The sequence below is a fragment of the Notolabrus celidotus genome, chromosome 1 (assembly GCF_009762535.1).
Source record: "Notolabrus celidotus isolate fNotCel1 chromosome 1, fNotCel1.pri, whole genome shotgun sequence".
Lineage (NCBI taxonomy): Eukaryota > Metazoa > Chordata > Actinopteri > Labriformes > Labridae > Notolabrus > Notolabrus celidotus.
The window spans coordinates 22,081,646-22,097,979 of NC_048272.1; the positions used below are offsets into that span (position 1 = coordinate 22,081,646).

Consider the following 16,334-nt stretch of genomic DNA (forward strand, 5'->3'; position numbering starts at 1 on the left):
TATCAGCAGGTTAACCTCAGCCTGCACTTTTCAGCTGATGCAGCAATTCAAGCTGAAAACCAAACGGCTGTTTTCGAAATCGCCTACAATACTAGCAGTACGTGCTGATTTTGCCAAAATTCAGTATGTAGTATGTGAACAAGAGCAAAATCTGCAGTATGCCAAAACTTCCAGGATGTCTACTGATTCGGGAAAATGTCTCTGTATGCATTGGACCAGTCTGCCTTGCGTACTGTTTCCCACAATGCACAGGGCTTGTTCTGCTTTTTTCTTTTTTCTTCTTTTTTTCACGGGGGGAACTCCATTTTTATGTGCTGTAAAAATGATTAAAGTCCATATAAACCACTTCTTAACTTTTTAAATCATAAGTGATGCTGAAGAAGCAGTTGTTCTATCAGTTTGGTCGTTGTTTACTTCAGCTTTCCGAAACTGGAAATCCACTGATGCCTGGCTTTGTAAAAGCGTCTTGAGATTACATTTGTTGTGATTTGATGCTATACAAATAAAGATTGATTGACTGAATCTTCAAGCAGCTACACAATTTGAACAATTTATACTATCATTATCATAACTGTGAGCAGGCAGCAGTGTGGCCCGTTTATCACCTCCACATAGCAAAACAAAATTAGACCCTGAAAGTCAAAATTTGGTATTATTGATTTAATAAGCGTAGCACTGTTGCGCTACATTTTTTAATAGAATCAAAAGCTTTGAAACGTATTTTTTGTGAGCCTGTACTTTCTTGTATTTGCCATGTAGTTCTTCTAGAAAAACATGTGCTATTGGTTTTAGAAAAAAGGAATAAAGCTCCTTTCAGAATTTAGTTGGTGCTCTCAGGCTCATAAGCCTGTTATGTATTCAAAATGATAAGTGATGGAAATATGGAAAATGTTAAACATCTTACTGGTTGACACATTTTTTAGGTCAATAGACAGATTTTACTTATTTTGTTTGAACTCGTGATCAGGTCAGAAACCTTTAGCTTTCCTGGAAAACATTGTAAAAACATGAAAGAATTCACCAAACGACCTCGTCAGCAGTTTACGCTTTCTTCGCTCTGAGGTTTTGATGACTTGGCAGTTCTGCAGCACGAAACGCACTGCCACCTTTCAACTCATTTAACTTCCTCTATTTCCTGTCTGCTGCAGGACCTCCTCATGAAATGCAGCTGATTTCCTTTTTAGGGACACTTTGACGAACCAAGAGCAGAGATACTGTACAAGGAAGTGTCTCGTCAGCATAACGGGAAAACTAACCTCAAAGTGGCTCTCTGGGATGCAAGAGGTCAGCTAACTAACTGGAAAGTACTTCTGTCTCAGGCTCTGCTTTAATGTGAGAGACGAACCTGTGATCAGAAACTAATAAAGGTGTCTGATGATGCATTTTGTATGCCAACATGACATGAAAAATATGTTTTTTCAAGGGTTACTTGTGACAAACATGCACGAAAACATCTTTAAGAGAGTTCAATTATCCTTGGTAGGTCATGGCTTGTTTTATCCCATTGATTTTTTTTTGTTGCAGAAATCTATAAAACTTATGAACATATTTTTACTTTGAATGGTATAAAACATGACTGTGGGGTGTGGAAAAATGTTCTTCCATTATGTTGTTGAATTAGTTGAACACATACTTTCAGAAAGCCAACTGTATGCTGTGATTGTCTCAGTTTTATGTTCACAATGTCAATAAAATTGAATGAAAAGCAGTGCAGTGGTGGTGTCACGCTCTTCTGGGAATGAACTCTAGTGTTAAAACTTTTTTACCAGGTGTGTTGATGAGTAAAGCTTCATATAAAGTCACTATAACATCTGGACTTTAAACTGGGATTTAACTAACATAAACCCTACCCATGAACATCCAGTTTAGTCAAGAGTGGTCAATACTTTTGGCAGCTAAGACTGTTTTCAAGCATAGATGTGCATTAATTGTTTTTTGGTCCAATTTAGTCACAAAAGTTTGTTACAAAAACATTTTTCTGGGACAGTTTATGAACCTATAAAGCACCATTTTTAGGCAAACAGTTCAGTTTAATTGCTCAGTTTGGTCCATTAGCTACTAGTTTGGTTTAGCTATGTGTTGGATAGTTAAATTAACAATGTACTTAACTGGCCAAAGTAGTTTGGTTTAGGTTGACTCACATGGCATATTTATATTTAGAGGTTCACTTTGTTTTTCTCAAGTGTGTTTCAGTTAAACTCCCCATGTCAGTTCAGTTCACAAACTCTGTTAAAACTGATAACTGTGTTTTCAGGTTAGTTAACTATACCATGCAGCAGCCCACACAACTTTTAATGGCAATAGTTCAGTTTAGTAGCTAATAATAATAACAATACTTTATTTATATAGCACTTTCCTATACATGTAACAAAGTGCTTTACAGTGGGCAATAAAAACAAGAAGTGCAAAGCAAAAGGAAATGATACAAAATAAAAAGAAATAAAAACTTAAAAACATACAAACTTATAAAATAGACCCTTAAATTCAGAGCTAAAATTAAATAAAATCACACCATAAAAGCTTTGAGTAATGACATAAAACAAAGGACAAGCTAAAACTGAATGGTGCATTAGTTAGCAGGTTGTGTTTGGTAAGCTAGCAGTCTAGTTTTGCACTCTTTATGTTGGACAGTTAGTGTAACAAGAATAGTCATATATTCGTCCTGGTTAGATTTGTACATGTATTGAAGCTCAGTTTAAAGCTCAATATAGTTTAAAGGCTGAAAAAGCTGAGCTTAGCATGCTAGCAAATTGATAGCAGCTAACTTACTTTTTCAAAGCAGCTAATACAATTCAGGGCGGATCAGAACTCAAAATGTTAGTAAGCTTGTTAAACGTTTTATTAAAGCATCTTCACTCTATTTAAAATCAGAAAATATGTTCATTTAGTTGAACTAACACTTCAGACAGCTTTTACAGTGTTCTTCATGTGGCAGATCAGGTAAGCTAGCTGAAACAGCTTAGCTAACGGGCTAACACATTGATAGCAGCTAGCTTACTTTTTAAAAGCAGCTAATACAATTCAGGGAAGATATAGTACTCGATATGTTAGTTAGCGTGATAAACGTTTCATTAATGCATCTTCACTGTATTTAAAATCAATCAGAAAATATGTTCATTTAGTTGAACTAACATTTCAGACAGCTTTTACGCTTTATGGTAGCTAACAGTTTCATATGGGGAAGCAGCACAAAGGTTTGTATACGATACTTTAAAGTCTAATTAAGTGTTAATACTCTACCAGTTCATTTGGCAGTAAAAACGTTTTGTTTGAGTGATCAGTGTTTGTTTCAGAATAGCAACAACCCTGTCAGCTAGCCTGTTAACCTAGCTTAAAATGTGCTTCTTCTTAGCTAACAGGACAGATCTTAAGGTAATGTTTGGTTGTGTTCAGTTTTATTCAGGTAATTTAACCTAATTTAGCATGTCGTACGTTAGTTAAGTTTAATTATTTATGTAAGCTCAGCAGCTGAAACGCTTGTTAGCTAACAGATACATTCAGCAGCTAACTGCATTTGGTCCATATCACTTGACAGTTAAGTTTAGAAACCCATTGATTCATTTTGGCTGGTGGTTTAGTGTGGTAGCATTTTATCAAGTTATTTAAAAATTCATGTAAGCAGCTAAAAAAAACTACTAAATTATGAAGCAGTAAAATCTTTACAAAGAAGAAGGTGATAAGCAAAGAATTGAACCTGATCATGGAGGTAAGTTTGAGCTATTTTATTAACAGTACAGTGCTTAAGATTTTTTTTTAATGATGGATAGCTGTCAAAAAACCTTTCTGCATTTAAAAAGATGCATGCATTGTATTGGATTTAAGTAAACAAGAGATGAAAAGGTCATTATCTAAACTGAGGGTGAAAGCACCGTTAATAAAACAGAAAAGATATGTTATTTTAGCAGGGTGTTATTGATGTAATGTTCTGGATGTTCTGTTAAATGAAGTTTAATAAAGTTTGCTTTAGTAAACATTTGGAGCAGAGAGACACCAGGGATGACCAGCAGGATGTGACACTGATAGTAAATCCTTTCTCACTTCCTCTTATCTTTCATGGCTTTTCTCGTCTGCTCTGCTGTTTTCCGGCTCAGAGTGCTGATTGGAGGCATTTGTGGAGGTTGAGACGGTCACCAGGACATGGGCAGAGAGACAACCACGACCTCTGGCACAGGCCCCCCCTCCACCACCCTCTCCCTCTCCATCCCAACAATTCATGTTTTTCAGACTTTTTAAACAGGTCAGCAGGGAGGGACTGCGTGCACTGTATGTGTGTGAAAGTGTGTGTGTGTGTGTTATGCAACATTCAAAGATAACAATTATCAGGGTGTCCTTAAGCAATGTTTGGATTTATAGAGACAATCTCAAGGTATCAAAGATGTGAGACCATGTTTCAGCAGTTTAAACTTTGCATGACACTCATGCATGTGCTGACTCTGCAGAACGATTAGGCAACTTGATTTATCTTTGTTTGGCCGAAAAGAAATCCCTCTTTTTGTCAGTCTAAACTCTCATATTTGAGTAAAATCCAGACTCCAGTAGCAGTGTTAACCAGGCCGTGCAAATATAGTCACAAACAGGACCACCAAACTCCACCTTTATGTGGATTTTGTATAGGTTGAGCAAAATGCCCTCAGCGGTGGCATAATTGGTTTTTCAGTCCAATAATTTTGTCCAGACTATAATATTCTTACATCTACTGAAAAAATGCACGTCTGGGAAGTCTTGGGAATGACTTCAGGGATCTTAATACTGGATTGACTTTAAGTTTGGTACAGACAGGGGCGCTGGGTTAGATCAGTAGTCAGACTAGTGCTCCCTTTACAGAGGCTAAGTCCTCAAAGCACAGGATCTGAGTCCAACACCAACCCTGGGCCTCTCCGCACCAGCTCTCCCCTTCCCATGTTTCCTGTCTTCCTGAGCTGTTCTCTGCAATCGAGACAAAGCCATACATAGAAAAAGAAAAAGAAAATGTATGTTTATTAAAGCTGGGGTTGGTAATCAGATTTAGATACACTTTTTGTTATACTGGTTAAAATGATCTTTATGTCCTGATGGCAATCAATACATAATGTGTTCTTAAAAAAGAGCGAAGAAAAGCTGCTATCTACAGCCAGAGTAAACCTGGGAAAACAACAACCAATCACCGTTTTTTGGGTGCCAAAATTTTAAACCATTCAAATCCCGTCCTGCTGTTCTGCCCGCCTCCTGCGCGTACATTTCCCCAGCGTGTACTCTGAGTCCCCGTCCCTTGCCTCTGCTTCCCCTGACTCTGTTTACTGCCCCTCTCGCTCGACCTCGGGCCTGTCCCCTCTGACCCGATGAGGTGCTTTGCTCAGGACTGTAGTCCGGATCAGAGTCTAAAAAGCTCTCACCACGGGGGCTCTGACAAGCAGAAGAATGAATGATATTTAGTAAGTCCTACAGAAAATATAGATGTTGTAGCGTCCGTCCAGACGCTGTAGGGATGACGAGCCGATTCGTGAACACATTGAGTTTTAATAACTGGTCACTGTCAGCCTTCAAACATTTGGGCTGCAAATGGGTGTTAAATCGGTCATAGCCTAAACTTCATCCAAGCGGAGAATTAAAGCCAATGCGGAAGTGCTAAAAACTGCAGTTCATCGAGCGTCCACTTGAGGCTGGCTCCGGAAGTACCAGAAACCACATACACACCATTCAAAGAAGACGATCTTTACAGTAGAAATAAACATGTTTACAGCCTGGTTAAAAAAACCGTTAATGTCTGAATAGCTATTTCTCTATCAACACACACTGTGAGGGCCGTGATTTTTTTCATAACGCTGCAGTTTAGAAGATGTTAAGATTACAAGTTTTCCATTATGAGAGGCACAGCTGACTTGACTGACAGGCGGGAACACTGTAGCTGTTGGCTAGGAGGCTCAAAGCCCGCCTATTTACGTCACAATTGCTCGACAGCAGTTATGCTGAGTTCAACATTTCCAATATGGCTTCCGCCGCCGACCGTCCTCCAAACAGTCCAGACACTGCTGGGTGACATCACGGATACTACGTCCATTATTTATACAGTCTACAGCTCATACTCAAGTCAGATCTGTGCAGTGGCTGTTTTGGTGGAGTAAACACACGTACTGACCTCTACAATTGATTCCCCAAATCAGGCACATTTGAAAGTTTAAAGATTTCTGATGATGTGAAGGTGACAGTTAAAGAGACAGTGTAAGTTGGTTGCTGGTTCTTGTCTCAGATTATTGTGGGAAATCTGACTTTAAAACAACAACTGTTGAACCAGTGAGCAAGGCATTTAAATCCCAAAGTACTGCTGCCCTCTATTGTCTGCCTGCTTCCTGCTATTGTTCTGTCCGATTGCATATTGACCTTTGACCCCCCCCCCCCCGGTAGGATTCACCTCACTGTATCAGTCATGTCTTCATCAAGTCAAAATATATTAAAACAGGAAAGAAACTCGCTTTTCTCATTTTGTTTTTTTCACTCTGAGAAGCAGACGAGGAGTCAGCTGACAAGGAAATCCGTCAGAATCACACCGCCCCACTGGGACAACCAGGAGGGGAAATCCGTCCCAAACTTCCTGAAAGGAAGAAAGAGGACTTCTCACAATCCCTCTTTTCTCACACTGAGCTCAGTTACAGGCCAGAACATACAGACGTGTTCCAACGTTTTCACTGCTTATGAATATATCTGCTTTATTTCTATCAGCTCATATCACCTTCTCTGTCTCACAGGGTTCACACCTAAAACAGCTCTTGACCCTGAGCTCTCTTCAAAGACAAAGAAAGCTCCTCAACTCAACCTGAGAGGAAAAGATCGTCAGGAAGGAAAGTCAGAGATACCTTCTGTCCTCAGACAACCTCGTGTTAGAGGAGGCCTTGAGGTGGAGGTAAAAAAAAAAAAGATGAACGTAAAAGTGTGTGAAATTTAGAAAATAGAGGACGGACTGATCTGACAGTTCTAACCTGAATCCAGGATTTTATCAACTTTCAAAAAAACATCCCCAATGACTCGTTTTTATCTCACAAAAATAAGCAACCGTTCAATTTGATATTACTTTGATACAGTTTCAAAGTGATAATCAAGGTGATTTATTTGTCATTTGTAAGAAGTTCAAGTTGTAAATCCTGGAGCAGTAAAAATCTGCAGCATTTCTCCTGAAAAAAACACAAAAAAATGATAAGAAGTTAGAAAATGTAATAATTTTGAATGCCTGAAATTCCTTTATAGAGAACTCATCTCATGAATGTTTAAGTGCCCTCTTGGATACTTTTAATATTATTAAATTAAAGCTATGGCAGCCCAATGTGCATGAACATATACAGTCCTACAGTGGAGGAATCTAGACACACTGCATTTCAGGGTGTTGTTAAATAGGTAAAATTCAGTAAGGCCTTTTTGAGTGCAGAGGTCTCCAGTTGTGCTTCAGATTTGGGCTCTGTGTAAGAGAGCGTGTCACGTCTGCTACACCTTGCACTGTACTTTTACTTCTACCCCTGCTGCAGCAGCGGAGTCTACCAGGGGAGAAGTGGTAGGAGGAGATGACCTCTGATGGGAGGTTCCTTGTATGCCAGTTTGTTTTTTTCTTTCTTCCTAGATTAGAGAGGAAAAGACGTGACGCCTGTAGTCGCTCCAGCTACTCTGACTGCTCTGTGCCTCGCTGGACGCTGAGCTGAGTGTTGGCAGCTACGTGTGAGTGAAGAGCAGAGCTGATGATCAAACAGGAATCACTCTGTAGTTTTTATTTCTTACACTTCAACTAGATTTATATTTCCAGGTTTTGGCGTCCGTTGACAGATGAAAGTTGCTTTCAGTTTTGTGAAAGTGTTGCTGCTGGATTACATGTCTATTGTTCTTTAATAGTTTTGTTTTTCCTACACACAGGATGTTGTTATCTGTGAGTTTTTCCTGTCGCTAAAAAGCAGGTTGTTCTTGAGGTTCAGAGTAGATGTGAGTGGAGAGAGTTGAAGTGAAGATCCAACGCTGCCAGAGTACATTCCTCTTCTTTATCAGCTGAATTTTTTTCCCAGCTGAGGAGGGCGCTGGTCCGATGGATTTATTTTTTTACCCCCTGGATGTGACACTTCGAGCCATGCTGCTGCTGCCGCTTCTTCTGCTGCTCTGCCAGCAGACTTCAATGCAGGAACAGGTAACACACCTCAGAGTTTACTGTCCCTTTAATGTCCATCACAAGCAGATTCACTCACTGACTTCTTCCAATGTGTGATGTTACAGATTTTCTGCTGGTAGTTCAGAATATTTCGCAATTTTTGGTCACACAACGGAAGTTAGTAAATCACATGAACTCAGCAAAAGCTTTGACATCAACTGTAAGTTGCTATTTGTTTGACGACACTAGTATCAGTACCAGGACTGTTCTGAAAGAAGGAAAACCAGAACCCTGAAAGTGTTCTCTGAAAACTTCTGAGCGTAAAGTAAATACTCATGGAAAGTTTGAGAATTACATAAGAAACACAATGATAAGTGTTAAAGATCAGATCAAATCAAATCTACAGTGACGACCTGATGCTGAACTTCATTTTCTGTAAAGGATCAAACTTCACTGAATCAATGAATCAGATTTTATTATTTATTTATTTGGCACCAACTCTTGTTTTTTTAACTTTATTTTTGCTGTTTTGTAACAAATATTACAAACAGTACTGAAAACATAGGACAGACAGGGTCATCATGAGTGAGGTAAAATGCTTGCCATGATATACCATAATAAAGGGACAGAGAGGAGAAAAACAAACAAACAAATAGTGGGGTGGTGAGCTGTGTTATTCAACAGCATGCGTGTCCAGTTAATTTCTTTAGAATCCTTAAGGTCCTGTTAGTTCAAGAGTGTCCACAGGAGGCATAAACAAGGCCCTTTCCACAGCAGAACATATGAAAATATAGACATAATTTCAAATTCATATACAGTGGGGCAAAAAAGTATTTAGTCAGCCACTGATTTTGCAAGTTATCCTACTTAGAAAGATGCGAGAGGTCTGTAATTTTCATCAGAGGTACACTTCAACAATGAGAGACAAAATGAGAAAAAAAAATCCAGGAAATCACCTTGTAGGATTTTTAAAGAATTTATTTGTAAATTATGGTGGAAAATAAGTATTTGGTCAATAAGAAAAGTTCAACTCAATACTTTGTAACATAACCTTTGTTGGCAATGACAGAAGTCAAACATTTCCTGTAAATCTTCACCAGGTTTGCACACACTGTAGCTGGTATTTTGGCCCATTCCTCCATGCAGATCTCCTCTAGAGCAGTGATGTTTTGGGGCTGTCGCTGGGCAACACGGACTTTCAACTCCCTCCACAAATTTTCTATGGGGTTGAGGTCTGGAGACTGGCTAGGCCACTCCAGGACCTTGAAATGCTTTTTACGGAGCCACTCCTTCGTTGCCCGAGCGATGTGTTTGGTATCATTGTCATGCTGGAAGACCCAGCCACGTTCCATCTTCAATGCTCTCACTGATGGAAGGAGGTTAGGTTACTGATGGTAGCCTTTATTACTTTGGTCCCAGCTCTCTGCAGGTCCCTCCGCGTAGTTCTGGGATTTTTGCTCACCGTTCTCATGATCATTTTGACCCCACGGGATGAGATCTTGCTTGGGGCCCGAGATCGAGGGAGATTATCAATGGTCTTGTATGTCTTCCATTTTCTTACAATTGCTCCCACAGTTGATTTATTCACACCAACATGCTTGCCTATTGTAGATTCACTCTTCCCAGCCTGGTGCATGTCCACAATTTTCTTCCTGGTGTCCTTCAACAGCTCTTTGGTCTTGGCCATGGTTAAGTTTGGAGTCTGACTGTTTGAGGCTGTGGACAGGTGTCTTTTATACAGATAACGAGTTCAAACAGGTGCCATTAATACAGGTAACGAGTGGAGGACAGAAGAGCTTCTTAAAGAAGAAGTTATAGGTCTGTGAGAGCCAGAAATCTTGCTTGTTTGTGGGTGACCAAATACTTATTTTCCACCATAATTTACAAATAAATTCTTTAAAAATCCTACAATGTGATTTCCTGGATTTTTTTTTCTTATTTTGTCTCTCATAGTTGAAGTGTCCCTCTTAGAAAATTACAGACCTCTCGCATCTTTCTAAGTAGGAGAACTTGCAAAATCAGTGGCTGACTAAATACTTTTTTGCCCCACTGTAAGTTGTCCAGTTCTTCCATTATTTTTCACCTGTTTTTGTTGCATGTCTTCAAGAGAAAGACAGTTGTTCCATGCAATACATTTCTTGGATAATTTCTTTCCAGTCAGTGATTGTTGGGGATTATTTATTCAGCCATTTCCTGGTTATGGCTTTTTTTACTACCAGCTAATAGTATCTGTAATAAATACCTGTTCTGCCTACCAACTCTTATTTTGGAAATTTGAATTAATTTACAGACAGCTAAAGAGGAGACTTTTACTATTCATATTATTCTATTCAAGACCCGGCTCTTTAGGAAACACTAAGCTTAGCTAGACTATTCTCCACTGTTGTCCCCAGTGGCAGATCACGTCTTGCAGCTACAGTTGACTTGCACTGTCCTGCTCTACTCTGGGAATATGTGTTCAGCTCCGGAGTGACCTACCACTTGGTACCTTGGTAATTATGGTGGTAATGACAAGATAACAGTTGATGATGTTAATGTAAGGTCTTAAATTGTTTGGTTGCTTCATTGTAGATGTTCCTTACTTTAAAAAACAAAAACAAAAAACAAACAAAAAAAAATCCTTACTTTTGGGCATTGCCTTTACATAGCTTTTCCATACCTGCACCCAAATTGACTTGAAGCACTTTGTTACCCGTACTGATCTTGTTTCCTCTTGTCTAGATCTTTGCTTGTGTTGTTCTTGTTCTCATATGTATGTTGCTTTGGATAAAAGCGTCTGCTAAATTACATTGTAACATTGTAAAAAAAAAAAGCATAAATGATTTTGATAAAATAGATTTCGAAAGATTTCGCCAGATAATGCAATTAGCCACATGATCAGCACCAAGCTAAATAAATGGCCATTAGTGTATCATTGATCAAGGACTATTTATAAATACATAAATCAATCGGAAGGTTGGTGGTTCGATCCCAGCTCCTGCAGTCACATGCTGAAGTGTCCTTCTGCAAGATACAGAATAAGATAAGATAAGATAGTCCTTTACTCGTCCCACAACAGGAAAATTCAAGTGTCAAATTGCAAAGTAGACAGTGCAAAAAAATATATATATTTTTATAACAAGGGCTTATAAAGTAACAATTATTAAAAAGTTATTAGCAATCAAAATTAAAATTAAGATCAAAGAGGTAAAAAATAAGCATATCTGAATCCCAAATTGCTACAGCTGCTGTTCAGTGGTGTGTGAATGTGTATGAATGAGATTAGCTAATACTGATGGTCCCTTAGTAAAGCAGGCTCTACCATCAGTGAGTGAATGGGTGAATGTGAAAGGTAGTGTAAAAGAGCTTTGACACTACCTTGTTTAGCTCCAAATCATATCAAAATGTATCCCTGGACACTTTACAAAAAGAACAAGTCTAGACTGCTCTCTTAAATTATCTAGAGAGACAATATTAAATTTCCCTTGAGTGAGCAACATTTGGCGACAATGGCAAGAAAACTTTCTTTTTTTAAGTTATATTTCTTTGGGCATTTACACCTTTTTTAGAGAGGAAAGGACAGGGATAGAGAAGGAAACTGGGTGAGAGTGGGGGAATGACATGCAGGAAGGGGGCTGCAGGCTGGAATCGAACCCAGTCCAACCGCTACATGGGGGTGCAACTTAACCATTAGTCCAAGCACGTGCCCACCATGTGTTCTTTTGACAGGCAGAACCAGACTCACTGTGAACCGCCATCTGCCTCCACTGGACGGGCTGAGACAGTGGGAGTAGCAGGAAGAGAGAAAGACAGACAGACACACAGAAACAACCAGAACACATAATACAGACTTAAAAAAACATTCAAAGCATTGTTAACAGACTGGTGACGCTGTCATGCCTCTATGTAAGTCTTAACATAATTAAAACTGAAGTTACAGAAAAAGAACACCCTGTACAGTGTGATCCAAAAGAGGAATGAGCCGTACAGCCCAAAAATGTTTTTTGAACCAAGCTGTAACGTTTTTATTTCAGTGTTAAAGTTTGGTATTTTATCAATTCCCTTACTTTTGGGGCCAGCCTCAAGTGGTCACTTGGGGAACTGCAGTTTTTTGGTTAACCGAAAAGTAATTTTTTTGACCCATTTGGGGAGGAAGAAACAGCATGTTTCGCTGACTACACTTGTGTTGTTATCTGTAGTGTTTACTTTGAGCATTTGATCATGAAAGAGTCAGCTGAGTAAGGGCTTTTTACATTTTGCCGACAGTTACGTATTAGCACCTGTAGGGAACTTTAGGTTTGGATACGACCTCCAGGCTCTTTGCTGATCTTGTTTGTACATGTCTAAGTCAAGCGATGATGATAAGATGAGATCACACTGAGTCCTGTCTGTAAGATGGGACTGGATCTTATCCTGTCTTGATGTTGGGTCTTTGTTAATAACGGTACGGTCTAGACCTGCTCTGTTTGGAAAGAGTCTGAGGATAACATTAGTTGTGATTTGATACTATAATTAAAGATTGATTGATTGATATAAGTTGCAACCTCTGGTCTTGAGAAATTAAGCCAATCTTGAAGTGCTAAAAACTGCAGTTTATCAAGTGTCCACTAGAGCCTGGCTGCAGAAGCACCGGAAACCACATACACACCCATTCAAAGAAGACGATCTTTACAGCAGAAATAAACATGTTTGCAGCCTGGTTCAAGAAATGAGTGTAGTCTGTATAGCTCATTTCTCTATCGGCACACAGTGTACGGAGTGGCTTTTTTTATAACTCAAATATAAGAAGATATTAAACTTACGATTTCTGCCCAAATAAGGGCATGGCTGACTTGATTGCAGGTGGCAACACCGTAGCAGTTAGCGAGGAGTCTCAAAGCCCGCTTCTTTACCTCACACCAGCTTGACAGAAGTTAGGTTGAGTTCAGCATTACCAATATGGCCCCTGCCGATGATCAGCTTCAAAGCAGCTCTTCAGAAACAGACTGGTGACGTTACCAATACTACATCCATTTATTATACAGACTATGCTCAGCGCACACTGTACCGGGGGTGAATTTTTTAATAAGTCATTAGTTTAAAATACATTAAAATTATGAATTTTGCATACTAAGGGACATGGCCGACTTGACTGACAGGTGGCACACTGTAGCTGTTAATGAGGAGGCTGATTTCACTTCATTACCTGTAGTTAAGTCGTCCAAAAGTTAGGTTTAGTCAACATTTTCAATATTGTGACAAAAGGTTTCAAAACTCTGCTTCAGAAACAGATGGGTGACGTCATAGATACCACATCAATGTTTTATACAGTCTATGGTCAGCAGCAAAGTTTCCGAGAGAAAACATCTTACATGTTTTCTTCTGACAGTCAAAGTTATCACTCAAGCACCCTGTAATTTACTTCATCCAACACTTGACATCAGCGACAGGCGTTAAACTACACTGTGTAGAAATGATCAGTCTGGTTTGTTTTTCTAGGTCATCCGTATTAACTTCATGTTGTTCCATAAACACCTAAAAGTCCTCACAGGAGCTTTAAAATTAAAGTGTTTTCGAGTTTGAATCCTGCTGTCGTCAGCCTTGTTGAAATGACGCCAGTCCTCAGCTGATTCAGCCACAGAACACAAAGATCAGAGTGAAACTTCATGTTGTTGCCTCAATTCAAGCTACTGCTCTAACTGCTTCTTCTGGGCCTCAGATCAACGTCTCCTGATAGTCCTTCTCAGCTTATCACACATGACATTTGAGTATTGTTCAGCTCATGTTTGAAAACATATAAAGATGTGCTTTAAGGTCACGTTTGCTTGATATTACTTTATCTTCTGGCAAGGCAAGGCAAGTTTATACCTTGTCAGAAAATTATAATTTAAAATGTGACATTAAACAAACATAAGCATGAAAACATAAAATATTCTAAGATCAAGAAAAAAAGAAAGTAAAATTCGTAACAAAATTTCATTAAAATTAGTTTGTTAAAAGAAATTAAAAGTTTGTAGTTACAGAAATAAAAACTAATGTTGAAAAATTAGTTTGCATCCATTTAAGGGTTGGAGTAAGCAGCTAAAAAGGGGAATGTTTTTTAGTCTGTTGGGTCTTTTTTTTTTAATTGGGAAGGATTATTTTAAATACCCTTTAATTATCAATTGATTGACACAACTGATCTTGTCTTAACCAGAATGAACCCTTTAATCATTCGATTAATCTCAGAACTTCTTACCAAGGATTAAGACTCACACATTGAATCTTGTCTGTGTCGAGTCGCAGCCTGAAGCTGGCTCAGCCCTCTTGACACCACCCGTAGGGTGCCCGTCAGCCCTATAAAATCTGATTGTAAAATCTGACATTAAATTGAATAATATCTAACTTTAAGAAAATGACATTAAATGACAAAATTAAGATGTAAAATGTGTTAAAAGGTTTAAAAATGGGTTGGCATCCATTATCGAGCAGTGTCTTCTGTGTTACTGTTGTGTTGTTAGTGTCTTTATTCATTCAGTTATACTGCTACTCGTGCATCTGCTGTTACCATCTCCAGGTCGGAGAACAAGTGTTAGCTTTAACAGAACATGTTGCTTATTTTAAACAGGAAGGTACAGATATAGGCGGTGCCATCTGGAGATATAAGAACTGGAAATCACAGAGAAATGTTGAGTAACGTGGAGATAAAGTTGTGTCATGTTGTTATCCCTCAGGCTCCTCCTCCTGGTCGGTGTGATATCCAACAGAGGATGGACATTTACACCGTCTGCACCTCCTGTGCCACCATCACCTCCAGCAGCTGCCCCCCCGGCTTCAGCAAAGTAGGCACGTCCAACTGCAGGTACACACCAGGATACAAACCTTCAAAAAGCAGAGATATAAACACAACCCGGCATGAGTGTGGCTTTGTATTGTTTGTGTTTAAGTTTCACCTCCTGTTCACTGTGTGTTGTAGTTACGTGGTGCAGATTGGCGGCAGAGACATGGAGCTGTCTGGATGCAGACATAGCTGTGCAAAGAGTTACATGCATCCGCTTTGCTGCCCACAGCACTGGGGACCACTGTGTCTAGGTAACACACACACACATACACACACACACACACACACACACACACACACACACACACACACACACACGCACACGCACGTACACGCACACAACAATACCCCTGTAACCTCCAAATTTATGCAGCACTGAAACATGCTCGATGCTTTGCTGCCACACAATGTGACTTGATCTGGCACCATGTTGTACCTGCACATGAGTCCTTATTACAGCAGCCTTGGTTTGATTCTCTCTCTCTTTCTTCTCTGTCTGTCTAGTTTCTAAAGAGCTACCCATATTAAATAAACAAAAACATTACTCCTGGGAGATTAACATAAACTGTATATTTCTGTTGTTTTAAAGTCTGATTTTACTGGCTGCTTCGTCCAAGGATGGAAGGTTTAATTTTCTTTCAATAAATCAATCTCAGAATTTATCTTATTTAAACAGACCAGCTGATAATTAATAAGAAAATTACTTTTAGATAAGAAAACTCACGTCTTTTATTTATTTATTTCACAGATCTGTTTATTGACATTTTGTTAAATATGAACAACACAAAACCAAGAAAGTACACAGGCAGAATGATACACAATAATAACAGCAACAATAATAATAGTACAGATTATATCAAAATTTAAGTGATAAAGTGTATACAAATTGTATGTATAATAAATAGCAAAATAAGTAAATAAATTAAAACACAATAAGATGAAATACAATAAAAAAGAAATGATACATACACTCCTGCTCACCATTATTGGCACCCCTTCAATTTTTGCATAACCTCCACAATATCTTCAGAAATAAAGGAAAATGTACGAAAGTTATATCACCGAGATCTTTTAATTGGAGTTCCAAAGTACTTTAACAAAGAAAATAGTTTTTTCAACTTAAATATTGTAATTTTAAAGAAGAAACAGAAAAAACAGCATGTTCATTAATAATGGCACCCCTCTTTAATATATGGTTGCAGACCCTTTGGCAGTGATGACAGCCTCCAAACGTTTCTTGTATTCATCTATAAGCTTCTTGCACTTCTCAGCTGGTATTTTCTCCCACTTTTTCTTTGCAAATTGTTCAAGCTCTTGAACATTTGCAGGTTTCTTATCCCCAATGGCAGATTTCAGCTCAAACCAAAGATTTTCAATCGGGTTGAGATCAGGACTCATTGCTGGCCATTTTAAAACAGTCAATTTTTTCCTTTTCAACCATTCCTGTGTCCTTTTGGA

General features: G+C 38.8%; 1 protein-coding gene across 1 annotated transcript in view; it reads left to right on the forward strand.

The window, feature by feature from the left end:
- Window positions 1-3,045: 3,045 nt before the first annotated feature.
- stab1 (stabilin 1) overlaps window positions 3,046-16,334 on the forward strand; it is a 95,840-nt gene continuing 82,551 nt past the window's right edge. The window contains 7 exon segments of the mRNA XM_034697436.1: window positions 3,046-3,706; window positions 4,092-4,237; window positions 6,723-6,877; window positions 7,586-7,680; window positions 8,019-8,137; window positions 14,770-14,897; window positions 15,012-15,127. Of these exon segments, the coding sequence (XP_034553327.1) occupies window positions 8,039-8,137; window positions 14,770-14,897; window positions 15,012-15,127 (343 nt within the window). The 5' untranslated portion in view covers window positions 3,046-3,706; window positions 4,092-4,237; window positions 6,723-6,877; window positions 7,586-7,680; window positions 8,019-8,038.